The sequence below is a fragment of the Nelumbo lutea genome, chromosome 2, assembly GCF_056320005.1.
Source record: "Nelumbo lutea isolate HS-2025 chromosome 2, American lotus-T2T, whole genome shotgun sequence".
NCBI classification, from domain to species: domain Eukaryota; kingdom Viridiplantae; phylum Streptophyta; class Magnoliopsida; order Proteales; family Nelumbonaceae; genus Nelumbo; species Nelumbo lutea.
Window position 1 is genome coordinate 26,123,239 of NC_142685.1, and position 18,847 is coordinate 26,142,085.

General features: G+C 36.3%; 1 protein-coding gene across 2 annotated transcripts; it reads left to right on the top strand.

The window, feature by feature from the left end:
- The first annotated feature begins 5,595 nt into the window (after positions 1–5,595).
- Positions 5,596–7,876, top strand: LOC148869348 (RNA-binding protein csdA-like). Of its 2 annotated transcripts, none has more exons than XM_088970906.1 (4): positions 5,596–5,932; positions 6,463–6,831; positions 7,279–7,390; positions 7,480–7,876. In XM_088970906.1, exons 2-3 carry the CDS (start codon positions 6,470–6,472, stop codon positions 7,367–7,369), a joined length of 453 nt encoding a protein of 150 aa, XP_088827032.1. In that variant the 5' UTR covers positions 5,596–5,932; positions 6,463–6,469; the 3' UTR covers positions 7,370–7,390; positions 7,480–7,876. The 2 variants fall into 2 exon arrangements, with proteins under 2 accessions (XP_088827032.1, XP_088827033.1); XM_088970907.1 differs by having other exon boundaries at positions 5,626–5,932; positions 7,279–7,349.
- Positions 7,877–18,847: the final 10,971 nt, after the last annotated feature.

Sequence of the window (18,847 nt, forward strand, 5' to 3'; positions counted from 1 at the left end):
AGTTAAGTTGGTTTGGGCTGATGATTGGTTTAGGATTAAGGCTGATTTTTTATTTCTAACCAGCTTTACTTTATCTTGGATTAGGATTGATCCCTACCCCTTGTGTAACCTAACCCAAGCTGAACCTGACTTTACTACTATTGCTATTGTACATATGTATTATACTCCTACTACATACCATTATATCCATTTGTCTTAGGCTCTTAAGCCCTATTCCTAATGACAAAGTTGCCATTCGTGATTTCATTCCATAATTTGATCCTTTATTATTGCTGGTGTCATGATTTTTAGTTTTCAATGGGAGATGTATTATATTCATAAACTACTATATTTATTTGAAAAATTCCTTTTTCATTTTTTGTACTAAAAACATATAAAAATATCAAACAAGCAAATAACACTAAAAAAATATGACGAATATATGGCCATAAAAGTTTGGTTTAGGTCTTTTATTCAAAACTTAAGAGAATTTTAATGATTTTATTATGAGATTTTAAGAGGATGGGAAAAAAGTCGGGTTAATTGGGTTGGGTTTGGTTAGGTTGATTAGGTCCGGTTGAAAATCAGATCGAGATAGGGATAGGATTGTGGGTTTAAAATCTCTGGTTGAGCTAGGGGTGACATCAACTTGACCTAATCCAGTCCAACTTGCACCACTAGATGAACGTGAACCCAACTCAAAAAGTTGGAGAAGCAACCTACATCCAACTTAAAATCAGGCTTGAGTTGAACCAGAACCTATTTTCATCCAAAAAGTTGGGTTAATTAACCTAATTAATTAGGCTTGTTCTTGGTAGTTCAATGCCAATTTTGAGCTGAAAATCCATGTCAAATTGTCAACCCAACTCCCTTATAGTCTGGTAGAATCCAAAATAGCATCAAACAATACTCACTTAGGCTGTGTTTGTTCGCGTTGTAAAACATCATTATCGGTTCGATTTTATCGGCATTTGGATTGAGGTTTGATTTATATCATAAATCAATATAAAACGTCACTTAATCGATGTCAAAACTCAATATTTAATTAAATGCTCACTTTTTTCAGCGGTTCATTTTTTAAGCACAAACGCAGCCTCAAGAAATTTGTTCGCAACTTTGAGGGGAGGGTTCCAAGTTCCAATCTCTCAGATACATAATAATCCACGCTCTCTAGCTGGTTAATCTGTACTAAAACAAAAAAGAAAACGAAAGTGAAGTGATGAGTAAGAAGTAGAATGTGCCCTAAAAATACGTTCAGGCTCTAGGCTTTGGGCTGGAAAACTGTGCAGAATCGAAGATGACACTTAGGGCCTCTCGGACTCGACCATGAAAAGATGTTGGGAGGCTGAAAAGAAAAAAAAAGAAAAGAAGGAAATAAAGGGAGGGAATTTTATCATTGTGATGACGTCATTGAAATCCCTACGACCACTTCACGTGCATGCAACTCAACTCAAAATCGAACCTACATTATTGAATTTTTTTTTTTATTAACAAATACTAATATCCTGATGATATACGTACGTGTAATTAAGCAACAATATTTAATTCCTGACCACTCTATAAAAAAAAATCATTAAATTACTAATATTAATAGCTTTAGAAAGTTTCTTGCCAACTCACTCCCAGAGATAAAAAGGGAACATATCAGTCCATATATCACTGAATTATTTTATTCAATATGTATTAAGATATTGGGAAATGTTATTGCCACAGCTTTTGTTCTTCTCCTTTCCATTTCCATAATGCCATTTACAATTAATATTCTTGCTGTGTAAGTATCAAAAAATAGTTGTGGGAATGGTATTTGCCTAATCAATTAAATGGCATCAGCTTCTAAAGGATTATGATCATTGAATGAGGGGGCCCACATTGAAGGGTGGCTTTTAACATTCAAAACCCTCCTTGAATTGACATGGGTTCTCCTATAAAGGCCTGTTTGGGATGGTAACCACTTGTGGTCCAAGAAGAGTGCATTAATTGGTGAGTCATCACTTAACTAAAATATTTCCACCTTAGTAGATTGATCTCAAACTTATTCACCAGTCATTAACAGCCAAGACCCAAGAGGTAAGCCAATGATCAAAGAAATCTTGATTATTAATGAATTGGTCCACCATTGAGACTTGAGAGGGTCATTACTCATTAGCATGTTGGGTTCTTTCTCCCTCTCATCCTCTCTCTCTCTCTCAAAGAAGTTTAAATATCTATTGTGTAGGATTAGAAAATATATGATTACTTGTTAGACTTGACACTTTGGAGAATTGGGAAAAGGAGGAAAAAGCAATATCAATACGTTAGTGACAAATGAAACATTGGGTGCTGGGGTTCTAGTCATAGTCATGCATGGAAACATTTCCCAAGGGGAATCGAATCAGCCCACACCTCTTTTTGCTTTTGTTTTACAGTTTGCCACGGTTCCCTTTAACGGTACCCAAGAAAATGGTGGGCAGATCTTCCTATGGTTTTGAAATTTTCTTATTTCTTAATTTTTATTTATATATTTTTGAGGGTAAAAAGAGGTGGACTGATGCTTCTAAGTTCTATCTTCTATGCTTCTTTCTCTTTGCAGAGAAGTAAAGAAAAGCAAAAGAAAGAAAGAGAGCAATTCAAATGAATATAAGAGTCAGAAAAAAGAGAAAAGAGGGAGAAAAAACAAAATGACAGAGGAGAAACCACACAAGAGGAGGAACAAAAAAAAGGGTGGTCAAATATAACCTCGAAGACTTCTCTTCCATCATCAGCTTCAACTATCTTTATCGAAACTCACATTTCTTTTCTTTTGAACTGAACCCTACTCTCTCTTAATTATCTCTACCCATCATCAAATATAATCTCAAAAGACACCACCGATGAGATGCTTCACTGCTTTCAAATTTCTCTTGGTTTCTCATATTCATTAAGATTAAAAAAAAAAAAAAGAAAAAGAGAGAAAAATTAATAAAAATCCTTTCTACCAAGTTTCTAAAGCCATGCAACTCAAAATTTCCGACCTGGTCAGCTTGGGCTCCCAAGCTTCTAGTTTCCTCCTTTTTTATATTTTTCTTTTTCCATGTGGGCATGGTTATCCCCTCCCAAAGCTAACAAACCAAAACCTTGTATATTTATCTCCAATTCTAACTTATCTCTTCTATCACCAAATTGTAACTTTGAGATAGTAGTCACCCAGAGGCACTGGAAATCTGGAACCCACCACTGATGGGCCCCACTACCAGAAACTCAAGGCCATAATTTGCCATGAATCATCAACCTGATCTACACAATATCTTTGGGCAATTCTTCCATCATATCTTTTCACAGCCCACAAAAAATGGAATATTTTAAGCTATTAAGGTTATGTCATGTTCTGAAACTATGGTGGACTTAAGGAATGTTGGGCCTTGATTCCTATGTCTCACCTTCAACAAAAGTTGGTGGGTCCCTGGTCAAAAATGCCCACCAGAACTAGGAACTTGTAACAGTCTAATCTATATTTGACTACGTACTTTCTATCAGACCATTTCCCTACATATTACCCACCCCATATTAGGTACATTAGATAAGTTAAATACATCTTGAACACATATTTGGAATGCTTTAATTTGTGTAGGACCCACCTGTACTGAATAGAGGGATCTACTAAAAAAGATAGAACGTTTAAAATTTGGGGTGTAATGGCGCATTTCTGAACCACAAAATAAAACAAAGTTGCATGCTTAGTAACATGTTGCATGAGCTACAACATATATACAGCCCATAGATGTGCATCATATCCATAGGATTGGCAATTAATATTCATTCAAGTAAGGCAAAGGTGATTATGATTCATTCAACCCTACAACTGATCAATTTTGAGGGAAGCCCGTATTAAGATCTTGAATGTGAGTTTGAATCCAATGCTAATTATATGCTCCCAAAAAATTAAGAAAGAGATTAAGATCAGAGATAGAATTATGAGAATAAGTTGTTCATCAAACTCTAAAGAATAACTACAGCATTAACAACCCCCCCCCCCCCAAAAAAAAAAAAAGAGAGAGAAGAGAACTAGTAGTTTTGGGGAGTTATTTGATTGTTTTGTCATGTAAAGAGAATTGGGTTTGTTTGCAAACTCTGTTTGACTAATGTGGGACATATGGGTTCAACCGTTCAAGTACCAAAGGGAATATTCAAAATTGAAAAAGCAATAACTATATATCTTTTCCGTTTATTAAGCGACCGTTAAGACCCAGGATGTGGGCTCTCATCTTAATATAAAAGAGACATGACGCTATTGAAAAACAGTCAGAGATAAGAATAAGGAGGTGGGTCTCTTTGTTCTGATGTTTTTATGCGAGGAATATTCATTTTGTCTAGTAAAAACTTGGGGGAGGTGATTGGGTTCCTGCTTATCCAATCAAGGGTCAACATGGAGCACCTGTGCCACACTGTGCTCACGTGGATTTGGATTCTATTCCTCGTGTCAGCAAATGAGTGGGCCCTCAACACCATAGTCAAAGGGTCTTATGCTTCATGTATCAGCTGGTTTAGTAGATCTTGTTTGAGGTCTGTTGTAGTTAGAGGTTATAGTTCCTCCTGCTTTGTTTCACCTTTACTAGGGAACATAAATCGTTTTTCTCTGCCTGACTCGGCTTGACTAGGTTCAGTTTAGTTTAATTTACTTTGATCCAGTTGAGTGTGCTTCCAACTTTCGAGTGGATATCAGTTATAGCCTCACAAAATTGTCTCACTATAGAATATTTACTTATATATATATCATGTATATCTGAGGGAGGTCTGAGGATAGTGACATGGAGACATTATTGAGATACCAAAACACTAACCATAGCATTGGATATGAATCTAGGGATGGCTTTTGAATTATTGCCAAAAGGAAGCGAATAGAATTTGGCACCGGATTTGCCTCAAGTTGGAATAGATTCCAGGGTGATGATCTGCACAAGTGTTCTTCTAGGCTCCAATACCTAACCCCCAAACGAACCATAACTTACTACATGAGCTCAAGTTGCAAGCTAACTACTGATGGCATAAAGCAAGTGGGGAACTTGGAGGCAGCAAGAATCAAGCACACAAACGCCTGTAAATGATCTCTACACTTATTAGCTCCATTAATCCTGCAACTAATAGTGAAATTCCATTCAATGGCTCCTCAGGGGGGGGGGGGGTGATGGATGGGTTGTTACATACTCCATCAGAGAGGCAGATGGAATTGAACTTATGGCTCATGAGGCATAAGGAAGTAGAGTTTGATCCATGATATACACCTTGTACACATGGGTCCCATATGTCAGGCTGATGTGCCTCATCACGATTGGCCCAGTTGTATATATTCTGCAATGTTAAAGGTGACCCACTATATATTCTGTAAGCCTACACGTGTGATACATATGCACATGTGGGAGGGAGCAGCTGCTTTTATACGTGTGGGTGGTGAGTGTGGGGACCACATTGGGGAGGAGACCCCACTTACTGAATACTGAGTGAGGGACCCTTATAAACCCTTCTAGAAATGAATGTAGAGAATAAAATTTTCAAGGCTTTTGATGAATGATATATGAATGGGGAATCAGGAAAAGAGGGGCAATAATGGAATTTAGATGTGAAATTTGTGAATATGTGTGCATGCACTCCCTCTAGCGGTCCAAAAGAAGCAGTGAGAGGGCTGAGGACTTTATCTAATTTTTCAAATTTTCTATCTTTGGAATCCATCTCAAATTTTCTTTATCTCTTTTCCTTCTTTTAGGTTTTAGTGATTCCACTATCAAGAAGGCCAGGTGAAGAACACGAAAAAGAACATCCACGACCCTCCACAGGCAACCTCTCTATTCCCGATTTTTGAGGTCGAAGCAAGTATATAAACCACTCCATCCCATACGAACCAAATCACAAATACCTTCAGCAATCTCTTCTTTCTCATCTACTACTCCCACTTACTCTACTACTTCTCTTACATCCTCCTTTCATTCCTTCATTTCCTGAGGTGAGTCCACATATATGAAACACCATTCCTCTTTAATGCTTCTTTCTTTTCTGGTCTTTTCCTGGTTTTTGAACTCATATTTCCTATGACCCTTTTAGTCGCAGGAATACCCGAAACTCCATTCAAGGTTGAGGTCCATATATAATATATTGCCAAATGTGGTTGACATGGGTTCAACCCAATCCCATGTAATAGGAAGCTCAAATGCAAGAACTTGAGCTACCCATTTATGCAGTCTCTCTCTGCTCTCTACTCTGAGTGGAGCTTGTTTGTAGCTAGCTACTTGCTAGTGTAGCTTGCGTATGTATTTGTCTTTCAAGAGAGGTGGAAGTATGGTTCAATAAAGAAGGGCTTAGAGAGACCACCTGAGTTTCTTTTTTAATATCTGTAATCCATTAAGCAATAGAGGGGTTGCTTTAATCTTTTTCCTTTTTTATGTCCTCATCAATTTGGAGCCTCTACATATATATTATAAATATATAGTCACTGGTGCATGTTTTCCTGATTTGCTTTTTTACTGGTTGTTGCAGAGAGAAGATGAGTAGGCCAGGAGATTGGAATTGCAGGTCGTGCCAGCACCTGAACTTCAGCCGGAGGGACTCCTGCCAGCGATGCGGTGGCAGCAGGTCCGGCGAGAGAGGCGAGTATGGAAGCTTTGGGGGAAGGGGTGGATCATCGTTCGGCTTCAGTGGGTCGGACGTCCGGCCAGGTGACTGGTATTGCTCTGCGGGGAACTGTGGAGCCCATAACTTTGCAAGCCGGTCAAGCTGCTTTAAGTGCGGAGCTTTCAAGGATGAGTCAGCTGGTGGGTTTGAGGGCGACGTGCCACGATCAAGAGGCTTTGGCTTTGGCGGCGGTGGCCGCTCTGGATGGAAATCTGGTGACTGGATTTGCACCAGGTAAAGCTCACTATTCTTTCCATCTTTCTTCTGTGAGATGCGCTAACTGAGTCCTGAGACAAGACAATACATAAATAGAAAGTAAAACTGAGATAAGATTTATACAACTATTTTGCATAGAAAGCTGTGGGACATGCCTGGCCCAAATAAACTAGCTAGCTCTTCATAAAAAAAAATTAAATAAATTAGCTAATAATAATAATAATAATAACTATTCTTATTATTTATGCTTTTATTTTCAAGATAAATAGTACTGGGTTTTGTGGAGACACCATTATTCTATGCTTTGTCCTTTTCTTTACAATGAAAGAACAAAGAATATAAATGTTTCATGGACTGTTTTTCACATCTGGTTTCATCTTTTTGTTACTGTTTTTTAGCATCTCTCTCTCTCTGCATAAATTCCCCTATTAATGCATATTGTTTTGTTCCTTAAATTTGTAACAGGTCAGGCTGCAACGAGCACAACTTTGCTAGTAGGATGGAATGTTACAGATGCAACGCTCCAAGGGACTCCGGTAACAAACCTTCATATTGAACATAAATTTTCCAATTTTGGGTATGATTAGTTTCTCTCATCATATCTCAGTTAATTGAATATATATATATATATGTTTCTTACCACATAAGTGAACTGGGGCATTGCAGGAACTGCAGTCTAAGGAGAGAATTAAGGAGAGAAGGCATTTCATCATATGATATCCCAAGTTACTCCTTTTTTTTTTTTTGTCCACCACCTTTGTTTTCCTTTTTTTTTTTTTTTGGTGCTACCTAGGGTGTCTAAGTGAAGCATGGTTGAATATCCATGCCCACATAAGGCTGTTCTGCTCAGCATGTTGTTATAATTAGCTTTCTCATAAAAAGTATAGCCATGTAGCTCTCTGGTGTTTCCAATCTACTTCTCTGTGTCATTTGTATGTGTTGGAAGGAGGGTTCCTAGCAGAATAGTTCAAGGTGATGAATGGCGTTTCTTTTCAAGAAGCTTATGGGACCACTGCTTCTTTGCTTTTATTAATAGAGATACATATATTTAGCATTTACATTACTTCACAATCTGCATCTCTCTCTCTCTCTCTCTCTCTCTCTCTCTCTCTCTCTCTCTCTTTCTCTCATGGTTTTTATATAATATCTAAGGGCTCAAAATAGTTTTATGGGGTGGTCCACGGAATGGTTGTCTGGTTGATATAAATCTTTCTGCATTCCTAAATGTCTAGAAAGCAACTAAAGAACAAGCCCGTGGACCACCATATTCAAACTTAATTTGGCTTCAAGTAATGCAAGGGATTAATTAGATATAAGATTCAGGGAATATGGATCCATGAGTAGTTTGCCTTTCAAGGGAACTTGGGAAATTGAACTATGAGTCCTCTGAGCATCAAGTCCCAAGCCCAAGGAGAGTTAAATCTAGCAAAAAAATTAAAAGTGACTCAACTTAATTAACCTTGTTCTGATCAATACAAAATAAATTGTATTTGCGTTAGTTGCATTTTTGTAAACCCAGCAATTCTGTATCAACTTGGAAGAAAGGCAAAACAAATCAGCACTCATGTGTGCAGTAATTTATAATTGTTCTTAGAACCGTATTCAAACCCAAATGCCTTTTAATTCAGTTTTTACTAACTGCTTATATTTACCCTCACATTTACCTAAGTAAACTAATTCGTTTCTCTTAAACCAGAAGCAATAGAATCACCTTAATAGCACCATTAAAATTGGCAAAAAAACCCTTCACAATCAAATATATATGGTTTAGTAAACTGATAGTTAGCCCAACCTCAGATTGATGAATTAGATGAGACCTCCCTAGAATCAGCGGATGGATTCATTATATTCCAGTTAAATTATGATCAGAATAACCCAGAAACAATTTCGTCTAGATTATGTTACACTAATTAATCAAAAGTCAAAACAAACAGAAGAAGGTTTGAAAGAATTAACTGCACAACCTTTGGGAAAGTTAACCGATTACTGTTGTTTCTGCAACCATTGATGTTTTTGATTAATGTTTGTTTATGACGTTTTCTGGGAACCGATAGGACTTCCAAGCATGAACTTCTTCTTAAATGGAATATATTTAAGACATAGTTAGCATTGGATTCCGTATCTTTTCAGCTAACATCTTTTTGCTGGTTCCCTTCATTGACCTCATGGCTTTAAGTTACATTCATTAGATTATTGGTCAAAAAGCAGCTATACCTATAAATTCATTAGTGTCTCCTCCTACACTTCATTAATTACAAGCTTTTAACAAGATTCTTGTTCTCCTTTAAGCTAGCTTTATGTTACTTGCTAAACTTTTATTGATGTTAGTCAAGTGCATGCCCCATTCAACAACTGAACCCCGTTTTCAATGGGATGTCACCTCCTGGACCAATCCGTATAAACGAAGAAAATATAACATTTCATGACTTCATGTATTGTGATCTCATAAGATTGCTAGTTTAAAACATTATCTCCCTCTTTGTGTTTGTTTCAATGTCATAAAGAAAAGAGTAGTGAAGACAGACTCCTCTAGTCTTCCCCTTGAAAGAACATTTTGAAAGCCTTTAATCATGATCTTGGAGTAAAACCATACAACCCCACCAAACCAAATAAAGCACGTCTTTGTATGTTGTGTATGTAACACCCTCTCTCCTCATATTCTTGAGCCCAGTCATCTTTCTCAAACGACAGCATAGCTTCAAGTGATGAAGTCTACATTGTGGTGGTCAATGGTAAAAAAAAAAGAAGAAAACTTTTTTTGCTCAGTGTTCAATAGGTAGGCGGGAACCCAATGCTTTAAAGCTCTTTCAACATTTTCTCTTCTTCAGTTTTTCCTCCTTTAAGATGCCTTATCTTCCCTTGGTAATTAAGAAAATCCATTCAACCAAGGACTCATTATAACTCAAGCCTGTGTCTACTACCCCCTTGATTAAGGGATCTTTTCAGTACTTAACTATTTATATAGGTTTGAACTGTTTTAAGTTGTTTTTTTTTTATAAGACACTAGGACAATAAAATTGCTTTATTTTAATTAGTCCATAAACTTTAATATAGGTTTAGAAAGCTCAAAGCTCAAGATTTGAATGTTGTTACGCTTTAAGAGGCCATTTATGACAGATTCTGTTTTAGCCCTTTAGGCTCAGTTTGGAAGGAGTACAAATACCTTGCATTTTGTATTATATATTTACATTGTACATATTTGTATTTGTACTCCTACCAAACTGTGCCTTATTGATTAAGGTTTCCTAACCAGATCAACTAGGGGGTTTTTTGCTAAACCACCTATCCTATTTATGCAACAAGGACTAAATGAAGTAATAATCTGAACTATCCATTAGGATTGTGTTTGGTATCATTGCCGTTTATGTTCCCATGTTTGGGTTGATCAATAGAGACATACGTCTTGTCACATCATATAAGAGATTCAATTCAACTTAAAAATACATGTACCATTGCGGTTTATTAAACGTCAAATTTGGGACTTCAACTCCAAACGGCCACATTAATCTCCAACATGCATTTTCCAGTAAAAAGGATTCTCTTGTATGATTTGACAGCATATTTTTTTCATCAATTTGTATTGATCAACCTCAAACGTTTTAAGAAAAAATGACAATGATACCAAACAAAACCTAGATCATTTGTTCATTTTTCTCATTCTATATCAGTTTGTGTTCCACATTTAGAGTGGCAGCGATCCTTCAAAGGTCCAACTTTTTTTAAATAGAAAATCCGAACCCCCCCTCCCCCAATTCAAAAGAATTTCATTTTGGCCCACTTGGCAAGGGTGCTGAAATTTGCCCCATGAACAGAGAGGCTTTGACAAGAGCATCTGGGCTTTTTGGGCCCAAATTATAGATTCCAGCCTTCTTCAATTGACGATGTTATGTTTGCTAGTTATGTCCTTTAGACAAGTCTAGAAGTCCTGGAATCTTTAACATGGCAACACGTTTGGGGCCCAAAAGGCCCAACGTGCTCCCCCTGTCACTCTGTCAGCTTCTATTAATGAGGCAAATTTTAATGGAAATACCTTCCAAAATGTCCAAAACAATAAATTTTTTCATGGAAGAAAGATATGATACTAGTGAAACTTTGGGAAGTTGATATGATTTGGAAAAGCTCCACTACTGATGGACATAGAGCCACCAAGCGGGAAAAAATAAAAAACCATTAATCTTGTAAACAATTTCAATTTGCTACATCATCCCTCCACGTGGAAAAAACAGTTATGGACATGCAAACAACGAACCTAACAGGCCTTATATTTGTTGTTCAGTACATCTACAAATCTAAATAATCCAAAAATCTTCATTGAGACAGCATGATAGGGAGCCTAAAGGTCCCACTTATTCCCCTCACTGTTTCAGTTCAAAAGCCTTGGCATATAGCCAAACTAAGTCCTTTGTAATGGAAATTTCTAGAATTAATGAACTCAAATTTCTATTGGACAATGTCACCCAAAGAAAGCTCTGATAAGTATGGCCTCATGGGGTATAAAGCTGGCATGGATAGGCAAGTGAAGAAAATTCAAATTTGGATTGGCAACATCATTAAATGGAAGCTTGTGTAGTGGTAATTGATAAAACGGAAAAGTATGGACAGGTTTAATGCAGATTTTTGAATTTCATGCAAAGTTATAAACATTCAAAATGTCAAAAACTCCATTTTTAGGCTTAAAAATTTTGACATCGGGCTGAAGTCTTAATGGGTTTACAGTAGGCGAATTCGGTTGGGTTTACGGCCAACTTAAACCCAACCTTGGGTTCGGGCTATGGCGAAAACATAGGTGAAAGCCTGAGTTCGCTAACTCAAGCCCAGCCAGACGTTTAGAAAATACAACTTGAGTTGGGCTCGGCTTGTTTGGACTTCGCTGAGTTCGTCAGAATGACATATACATTAAAAATTAAACTCGAATTTTTAGTCCCAGTCCGAACCCAAAACCCAAAATCTAAGCCCAATTCATGTAAAAGCTCAGTTTGATTTGGACCGGGTCCACCCAAATTACAGTCCTAACTCCTAAGTGAGTATTGAAAGTAGAACGAGATCCATGTAGCAAACCCCAAATAATAGTTGGAACAAGATTGGTTTTCAAAACCAGACCGGACTGGACAGTTGGACTGGAAAACTGGGAATCGGTCAGGTCTGTTTTATCTCAGAACTATTATTTTCTCAAAAACTGTTGATTTGGTGAGAAAACCACTGACCCGGGTGATCAAACTGTTTGAACCATCTGAACCGTTCAGCGGTTTGAACGGTTTTTATTTTTAATTTTTATTTTATTTTTTGTCAAGATGGGCCATCCATTCAGTTCAAACAGTCGAACTGTTCAACCTGATAACCCGGTTCAGTTTAAAACTGATACTTGAATTGGATGTTTATCAACTAAGGTTGGTGGTTCATAGGTGAAACAGTTCAACCACCTGATCTGCGTCCATAAAAATATAAGAAAAGGAAATTTTCCAAAATATAAAAGCAAACAAAGAAATATAAAACTCAAAAGTATCTTTAGACAACCTGGAACTATTAATATTAATTTGAATAGATTACATATATGTAGTTTGATTGTATCTGTGATTGACTTTTGGCACTAGACACTACTTCCCAAAGTTTGGAAGTAATGATACATGAGATGCACGTTTACGTTTCCAAAAAACTGAGATAGAGAGAGGTCATTTGAAATAGTTGGAAAGGTTAAAAGCGTAGAAAGATTTTCTGGTGAATATTAATCTAAAAGATGAGGAATGCATTCATAAAAAATCATTGTATTAGTGGGAAAGAGTTCATACAGATATCTGAGTCAAGACCAATCCAAGCCTCTCTCGGCAGATATATAAAAAAGACTGTTTGCCCAAACGCAGGTTAGTCCAAATCGAGACCGAAGAAAACGTAGGGTTGGGTTAGGGTTAAGGTTTAAAAGTATGAATCGAATTCAACCTTGGGTTGGGTTAGTGTTGAGGTTTTGACCAATTCCACCCAATCCAAATATAATTTAACTTTATATTTGTCTGTAGGGATGGCATTGGGACGAGTGTGGGGAGGGCTTTCTAAGTTCTAGACCCTATTCACCTCCCTAAATCTCCCAATTCATTCCCGTCCCAAAATTAGTAATGAGTTGGATTTTGAGAATTCAAACCCTCCCCACATTCAAGGTAGGGGCGGATTGGGTGTAAAACATGCATATAATTTTCTATTATTTCTTGTTATATATATAAGCAATAAATAAGTAAAATAATACAAATCAAACAAAAAAAAATCAATTATATGATTAAGACATGTAAAAAACACATAAGCTATCAATTATCCTTCAAATAAAATTCAAAACATTATTATATTCAACAATATGTGGGATGGGGTTTAGCCTAATACCGTACCTTACCATATCTGTACTCATACAGGGTGTAGAATCCTAAAACCCGTCCTTCAATAAAAAGATCCCACCCCATCATGGCGGATAGGGGCAGGTACCCATCGGGTAGGGTAGAAATTGCCATCCCTATTTGCATAGATATGTATTATATAAATATGTATTTATGTATAGATATGTATTATATAAATATGTATTTATGTATATAAGTACTTGTGTATGTGTGTATTCATGAATGTTTATATGTATATTTTCATCCATAAGGCTTAGTTTTGAAAGAGTACAAATACAAATATGTACCGTACAAATACACAAAATAATTCAAAATACAAGGTTTTGCACTCTATATATTTGTATTTGTACTCCTTCCAAACTAAGCCTAAAATTGTATATATTTATGTGTTTGTGCATGTATATTGTATGTCAAAAATTTTAACTTTAAAGATATTTTTTTCTCTAAAACGTGACAACTATGTTCTTTTACACATAATAATGCTATTATTAAATTAACATGAACTAATCTAGAAAATTAGTACATTTGGCAAAAGGAATTAGAAAAAACAAAAAAAATCAGACCAACCTAAACCCAATCTGAACCCTACCTGATCCTAACCCAATCCTAGGGATTGGAGGTTCAACAACTCAGGTTGGGTCAGGGTTGACCTCAACCAAACAAAACTCGGCCTGACTTACTACCTGGTTGGGGTCATGTTGGTCTTAATTGGGTTTGCATTGAACCCCCCTCCCCCTCCACACATACACACTAAACTCGATTTGCTGACATTGTGTTTATGAACAGCAAGAAACATATAAATATAACCTTTACTAAGAATAACGTTACTGTTAATGCAAAGGGAGAGGACAGATTTGGTAAACTCTGTTCGAACTAATTGAACCAGTTTTGATTCAGGTTGGAATGACTTTGTGGTCAGGTTGGATTGAACCAAAATCGTATTGCACCCGATCCATTAGCATCCCTTTTAAAAGGTACAAAATGGAGCCATCATGATCATCTCTAAACATGCACCAGAATCTCCTGTCCACGAGAACTCTGCCCATGCCTACCCGTAATACACTATTCCCGTGAATTGGAAATATCTCCTCCTATATAATACTATGCAGAGGATGAGATGTTCCCTATGTGTGGATGCGATAAATATGGGCAGAGTTCTCGTGAGCAGGAGATCCGGACTCTCCTATGAACAATTGTACTCCTCACACACCATGACTCACACCAACCATACAGTGCTTTCAAACATGCATTGAGAATATATATCTCCTATGCTTGATGTTATCATTCTTGTGAAGATGTTCCTAATGCACAGTTGCAATGCATTGTGAGATTGGTGTGAGATATGCTCCGCGATGAATAAATCTGATTTCATCTATGATCACAGATACATCCAATTGCATATGGGCCACGTTTTCTGATTTACCTTTTAGGGTTCCAAATGAATTGGATTTAATCTAACTTAAAATTGAATTTGAATTTGATTTGTTCAACTAACCATAATTTTAACAAATTTGGATATTACTTGATTCAATCTGATAGGACCTCGTCAGACTTGATTTGATTATATATATGTACATATTCACTAATTAGAATTTTTTATTTTTTTATAAGCAGCTATAATTTGTATTTAAAGTTCTTTAAGTTCAAGTGGGAATTGAGATTTGTACTTTATCTGTTTTTTAACCCCAAAATTTACTCCAAGTGAGGGATGCCCAACTTAAAATTGTATTAACTGTTATAAAAACTATTATGAAAATCACGGGGAGGATGTAGCATGCCTTGCCTCAAATACTAGGAGCGCATTCAAATACTAGGGTTCTAAGCAAACCTATAAGCTTTGAAAATTAAGTGAACAAGTTAGGATTTTCTCTATGTTTAGCAAGAAAATTTGTAGGTCTATTCGCTCATCTATAGATGTGGTTAATGGAGCAAGAGAGATGAGAAGCTAAAGTTTTAACCTCAATCATTTGATAGTATATGCTCCAAGGTCAAATGTCCCTAGAATTGAAAAGATTTACAATAACACAATGATCTCATTCAATTTCAACATTGAAAAAAATATGATCATAGCACAACTTCAAACCATTCCAGAGGGCATTAATTTCAACTTGAGTAGAAATGCACTGACCATATGCTTTAGAGAAACCTATCAAAAACCTACCATTATTGTCTTGAAAAATCTCGCCACTACCTCCGAAGCCCAGATTTCGCCTACAAGCACCATCAATATTTAATTTGAATTTACCACAAGGAGGAGGAAACCAGTTTACCCATTTGTAAGATCTAGGAGAAAGATGCTTAAAGGGAATTGGGAGGGTGATTGCCCCTCATCTATTATTATCCCTAAATTTTGGAGGGAGCACCACATTATTAAGATCAAATAGCCAATTTCTAATGCGTTAAATAATCTTATTTGCTAAGAGGAATTTATCATCAAAAGTCCTACATTTTTCGGTCCACACTTTTCACAATAACATTGATGGTAGAATCATGAGCGCCTGGCAACATTGTAAGGTTTTGTTACAAAGGATTCACCAATTCATGATGTGATATTTTACATGCTAAGAAGGGTGTATTGAGATTTCACAAAATTCCTGCAAAATACCTCCAATACTCGTAAGCTAGAACACCTGAAGAGAGCAAATGGTCAAAAGTCTCTTCACTAGGGACCCTACAAAACCTACACTTTGAAACCATATATATTCCTTTCTGTTTGACTAAATTGTTCATTGGAATTGCAAAAGAAAAGAGACACCACATGAAAACTGAAATTTTAGTAGGAACCCTAGAAGCCTAAACAAATTTAGACAACTAGCTTTCATGCCATGAGTTTGAACAAGATTCCAAGCTGATCCAATTGAGAATTGACCGCTATTATTTTCGGTCCAAATGAAACAATCCTTACCATTAGTTTTCACAACACCAAATCTATGAGCAAGAAGTTGAATGCTAGGCTCAACTTTGAGATTTTCAGGAAAGCACCACGAGCCATTACCTATCTAATTGTGGAATCAAAAGGTGATATTTCCATCAACTATAAGCCACTTACTATGTATGATAGAAATATCTTTTACCTAGAAAAATTCCTTGCAAATTCTTGGAGAACTAGGCTTTAGAGTAAATTCATTCAAGTACATAGAATTCCCATATCTTGAATGTATGAATTTAGCCCACAGAGAAAGTATTAGAAATAAGATAAAAGCAAGCTTTAATATGAAAAGCTTTAGCAATATCAAATAGTGAGTGAATTCCCATAGCTCTCTCATCTATAGGTTTACAAACATGATCCAACTACGCTAATGGTGATTCGGACCATAATCAAATTGGCCCCAGAAATTTTGGGCGAATAATTTGTGGATGGCATGAATGCGGAGGAGCAGCTGGGGTAGGGATATGTATAGTCATTCTTTGAAGGAAGTCAAAGCATGAAAGGTAGATATTAGTCTTCCAGCCTTTCAGGTGTCTTCTAATTTTTGTGATTAGGAAGTCAATATCTCTATATATGTAAGATATTTTCTGCCAATCTGAGCACTGAAATAAATGAAAGATAGAGATTTTCTAAAAAATCCGATTAAACTAGCAATCATATCTACTTTACTAGTTGGAGCCTTTGGAGAGATGATGAAACATTATATTTATTTATTTATTAATTGACTGGAAGCTTCTTCATAAACTTTTAAGAGCTCCATGAGATTTTCAAACCCCCTTTTTAAAGCCCTTGCAAATATAATGGTGTCATCCATGAACAAGTTATGAGATAAGGGCATAATTCCTCTTGGCATGTGGTAGTAATCAACATAATTATTGCTAAATATAGCAGATAAACCTCTACTAAGCACTTCCTCGATGATGATAAAGATACTTGGGGGGCTTTGTTTTTTCGGATTCTAAGAGTAGGGGGGGGGGGGAGTTGGTTAATGGGTTTTTGGTTTCCATTGACCGAAAATCTCATTTTCTTTTTACAGATTTATGTGAGGACCAGAGAAAGTATATTTTCCTGGGTGCCAATACTTGAATGGGACAAAAATACCATTTTTAATAATAGATTTTTATGACTAAAATGGTCATTACCTTATTTATATGAGAAATAAAAGAATATAAATAAATGCACTTACCCGAATAAGTGTTTCCCAAGAAAAACTTACCAGGTAACTGCACTTACCCGGAAAAATAACTAACCGAAAAGTGAACGGGACTTTAGAGAAAGGGGGTTTCCTTGTTTGAGACCACTTTTAGATTGAAGTAGCCAGAGGGGAAACCATTAAATTAAGATTGAAAACCAACAGTTGTTGGCACTGGGTTTTACTAATTAACCCAAATCCCATTGAAACCAAAACAGTGGATCACCTTAAACAAGAAATCCTAGCTAAATTTGTCAGTCTTTAGCCATATCCAAGTTAAAGATGATATTGCCACCCCTAGTTCTTCGATTAATCTCACTAGCCATCTCCTGGGCAATAGAAATGTTATCCCTATGAAACGACCCTTCACAAAAGCACCTTATCTCGGAGAGAGTATAGGAGGGAGAATTGATTTTAACCTCTCTATTAGAATTTTAGCTTATATTTTATAACAAAAAGCACAGAGGCCAATGGGTCTGAAATGTGTAAATTTCTTCGGGTTCTTCGTTTTAACAATTAAAACAATAAAAGTAGATGTAAAGTACCTGGGAAGCGTCTTTTATAATAAAAATCACTCTGATGGCTCTGCAAAAAAAGTCTTCACCAACAATATCCCAACAATGAATGAAAAAATAACTGCCAAAGCCATCCGTGCTAGGGGCTAATCCACGTTCATATTGAAAACATCTTCATTAGTAACGAGCTTGCGATGCATTGGAATAAATAATCATGATTCACAACATCTTCAGCAATAAGCAAGCCTTTGTCCACTAAAATATATGTTTTGTTGTGTACTTCATTGTGTAGATTTATGCTGATTTTATAAAATTTCGACTCCATTTGGGGCAGAGCGCAAATGCCGGTTTAATACATTTATGCACTTCGATTCAGCTTTATAAGCATTTGATAAGAAATTAAGAGTGCTATTTCTTTTCACTTCAAGTTTGGTAGTAATCATATATGAAAATCAAGAAATGTTTGCATTCAAAAATGCATCCGAAAAATGAATACAAACTTTTAATATATTAATAACCTATGCCTCTCAAAGTATGGACCCCCTCCATCCCAAGTACAACCCCCACGCCTCAAAGTACAATCCCCCCATATAAATAGTTCACTTGCCATATTTGCAAGGCCGACTTGATGGACCTAAACTGACTGAACCGATACTAGTTCCAAGATTTGATACTAATGGATTGGTTTCAGTTATTGTCTCAATTATTATTAGTTCGACATTAATCCATTGGTCCATTGGTTCAAAACAGAAACCCAATTTCTTTGACAATTCTACATATTTGTATTTGCATTGTTCTCAAAAATATAATTGAAAATGTTTTTTAGTTGTTCGTTCGTGTCTCTTTGAATAGGTGCATTATTCTGAAGAGATTTCTATCTGAAATAACACTTCTATGTTCATTCGGGTGATTGAGAACACTCTATAAAAGGAGTATTGGTTTATCCAATTTCTCACGATAAAACATTCAACAGTCTTCTCTTTTATGTCAATCTAAGTATCATTCTTTGTGGTTCACACAG

What these genes read in the sequence shown, in the direction of transcription:
- LOC148869348 (XM_088970906.1), top strand. Translation starts at nt 6,470, where the DNA reads ATGAGTAGGCCAGGAGATTGGAATTGCAGGTCGTGCCAGCACCTGAAC. An exon ending in GGTGACTGGATTTGCACCAG is followed by an intron (nt 6,832 to 7,278) that starts GTAAAGCTCACT and finishes AATTTGTAACAG; the next exon opens with GTCAGGCTGCAACGAGCACA.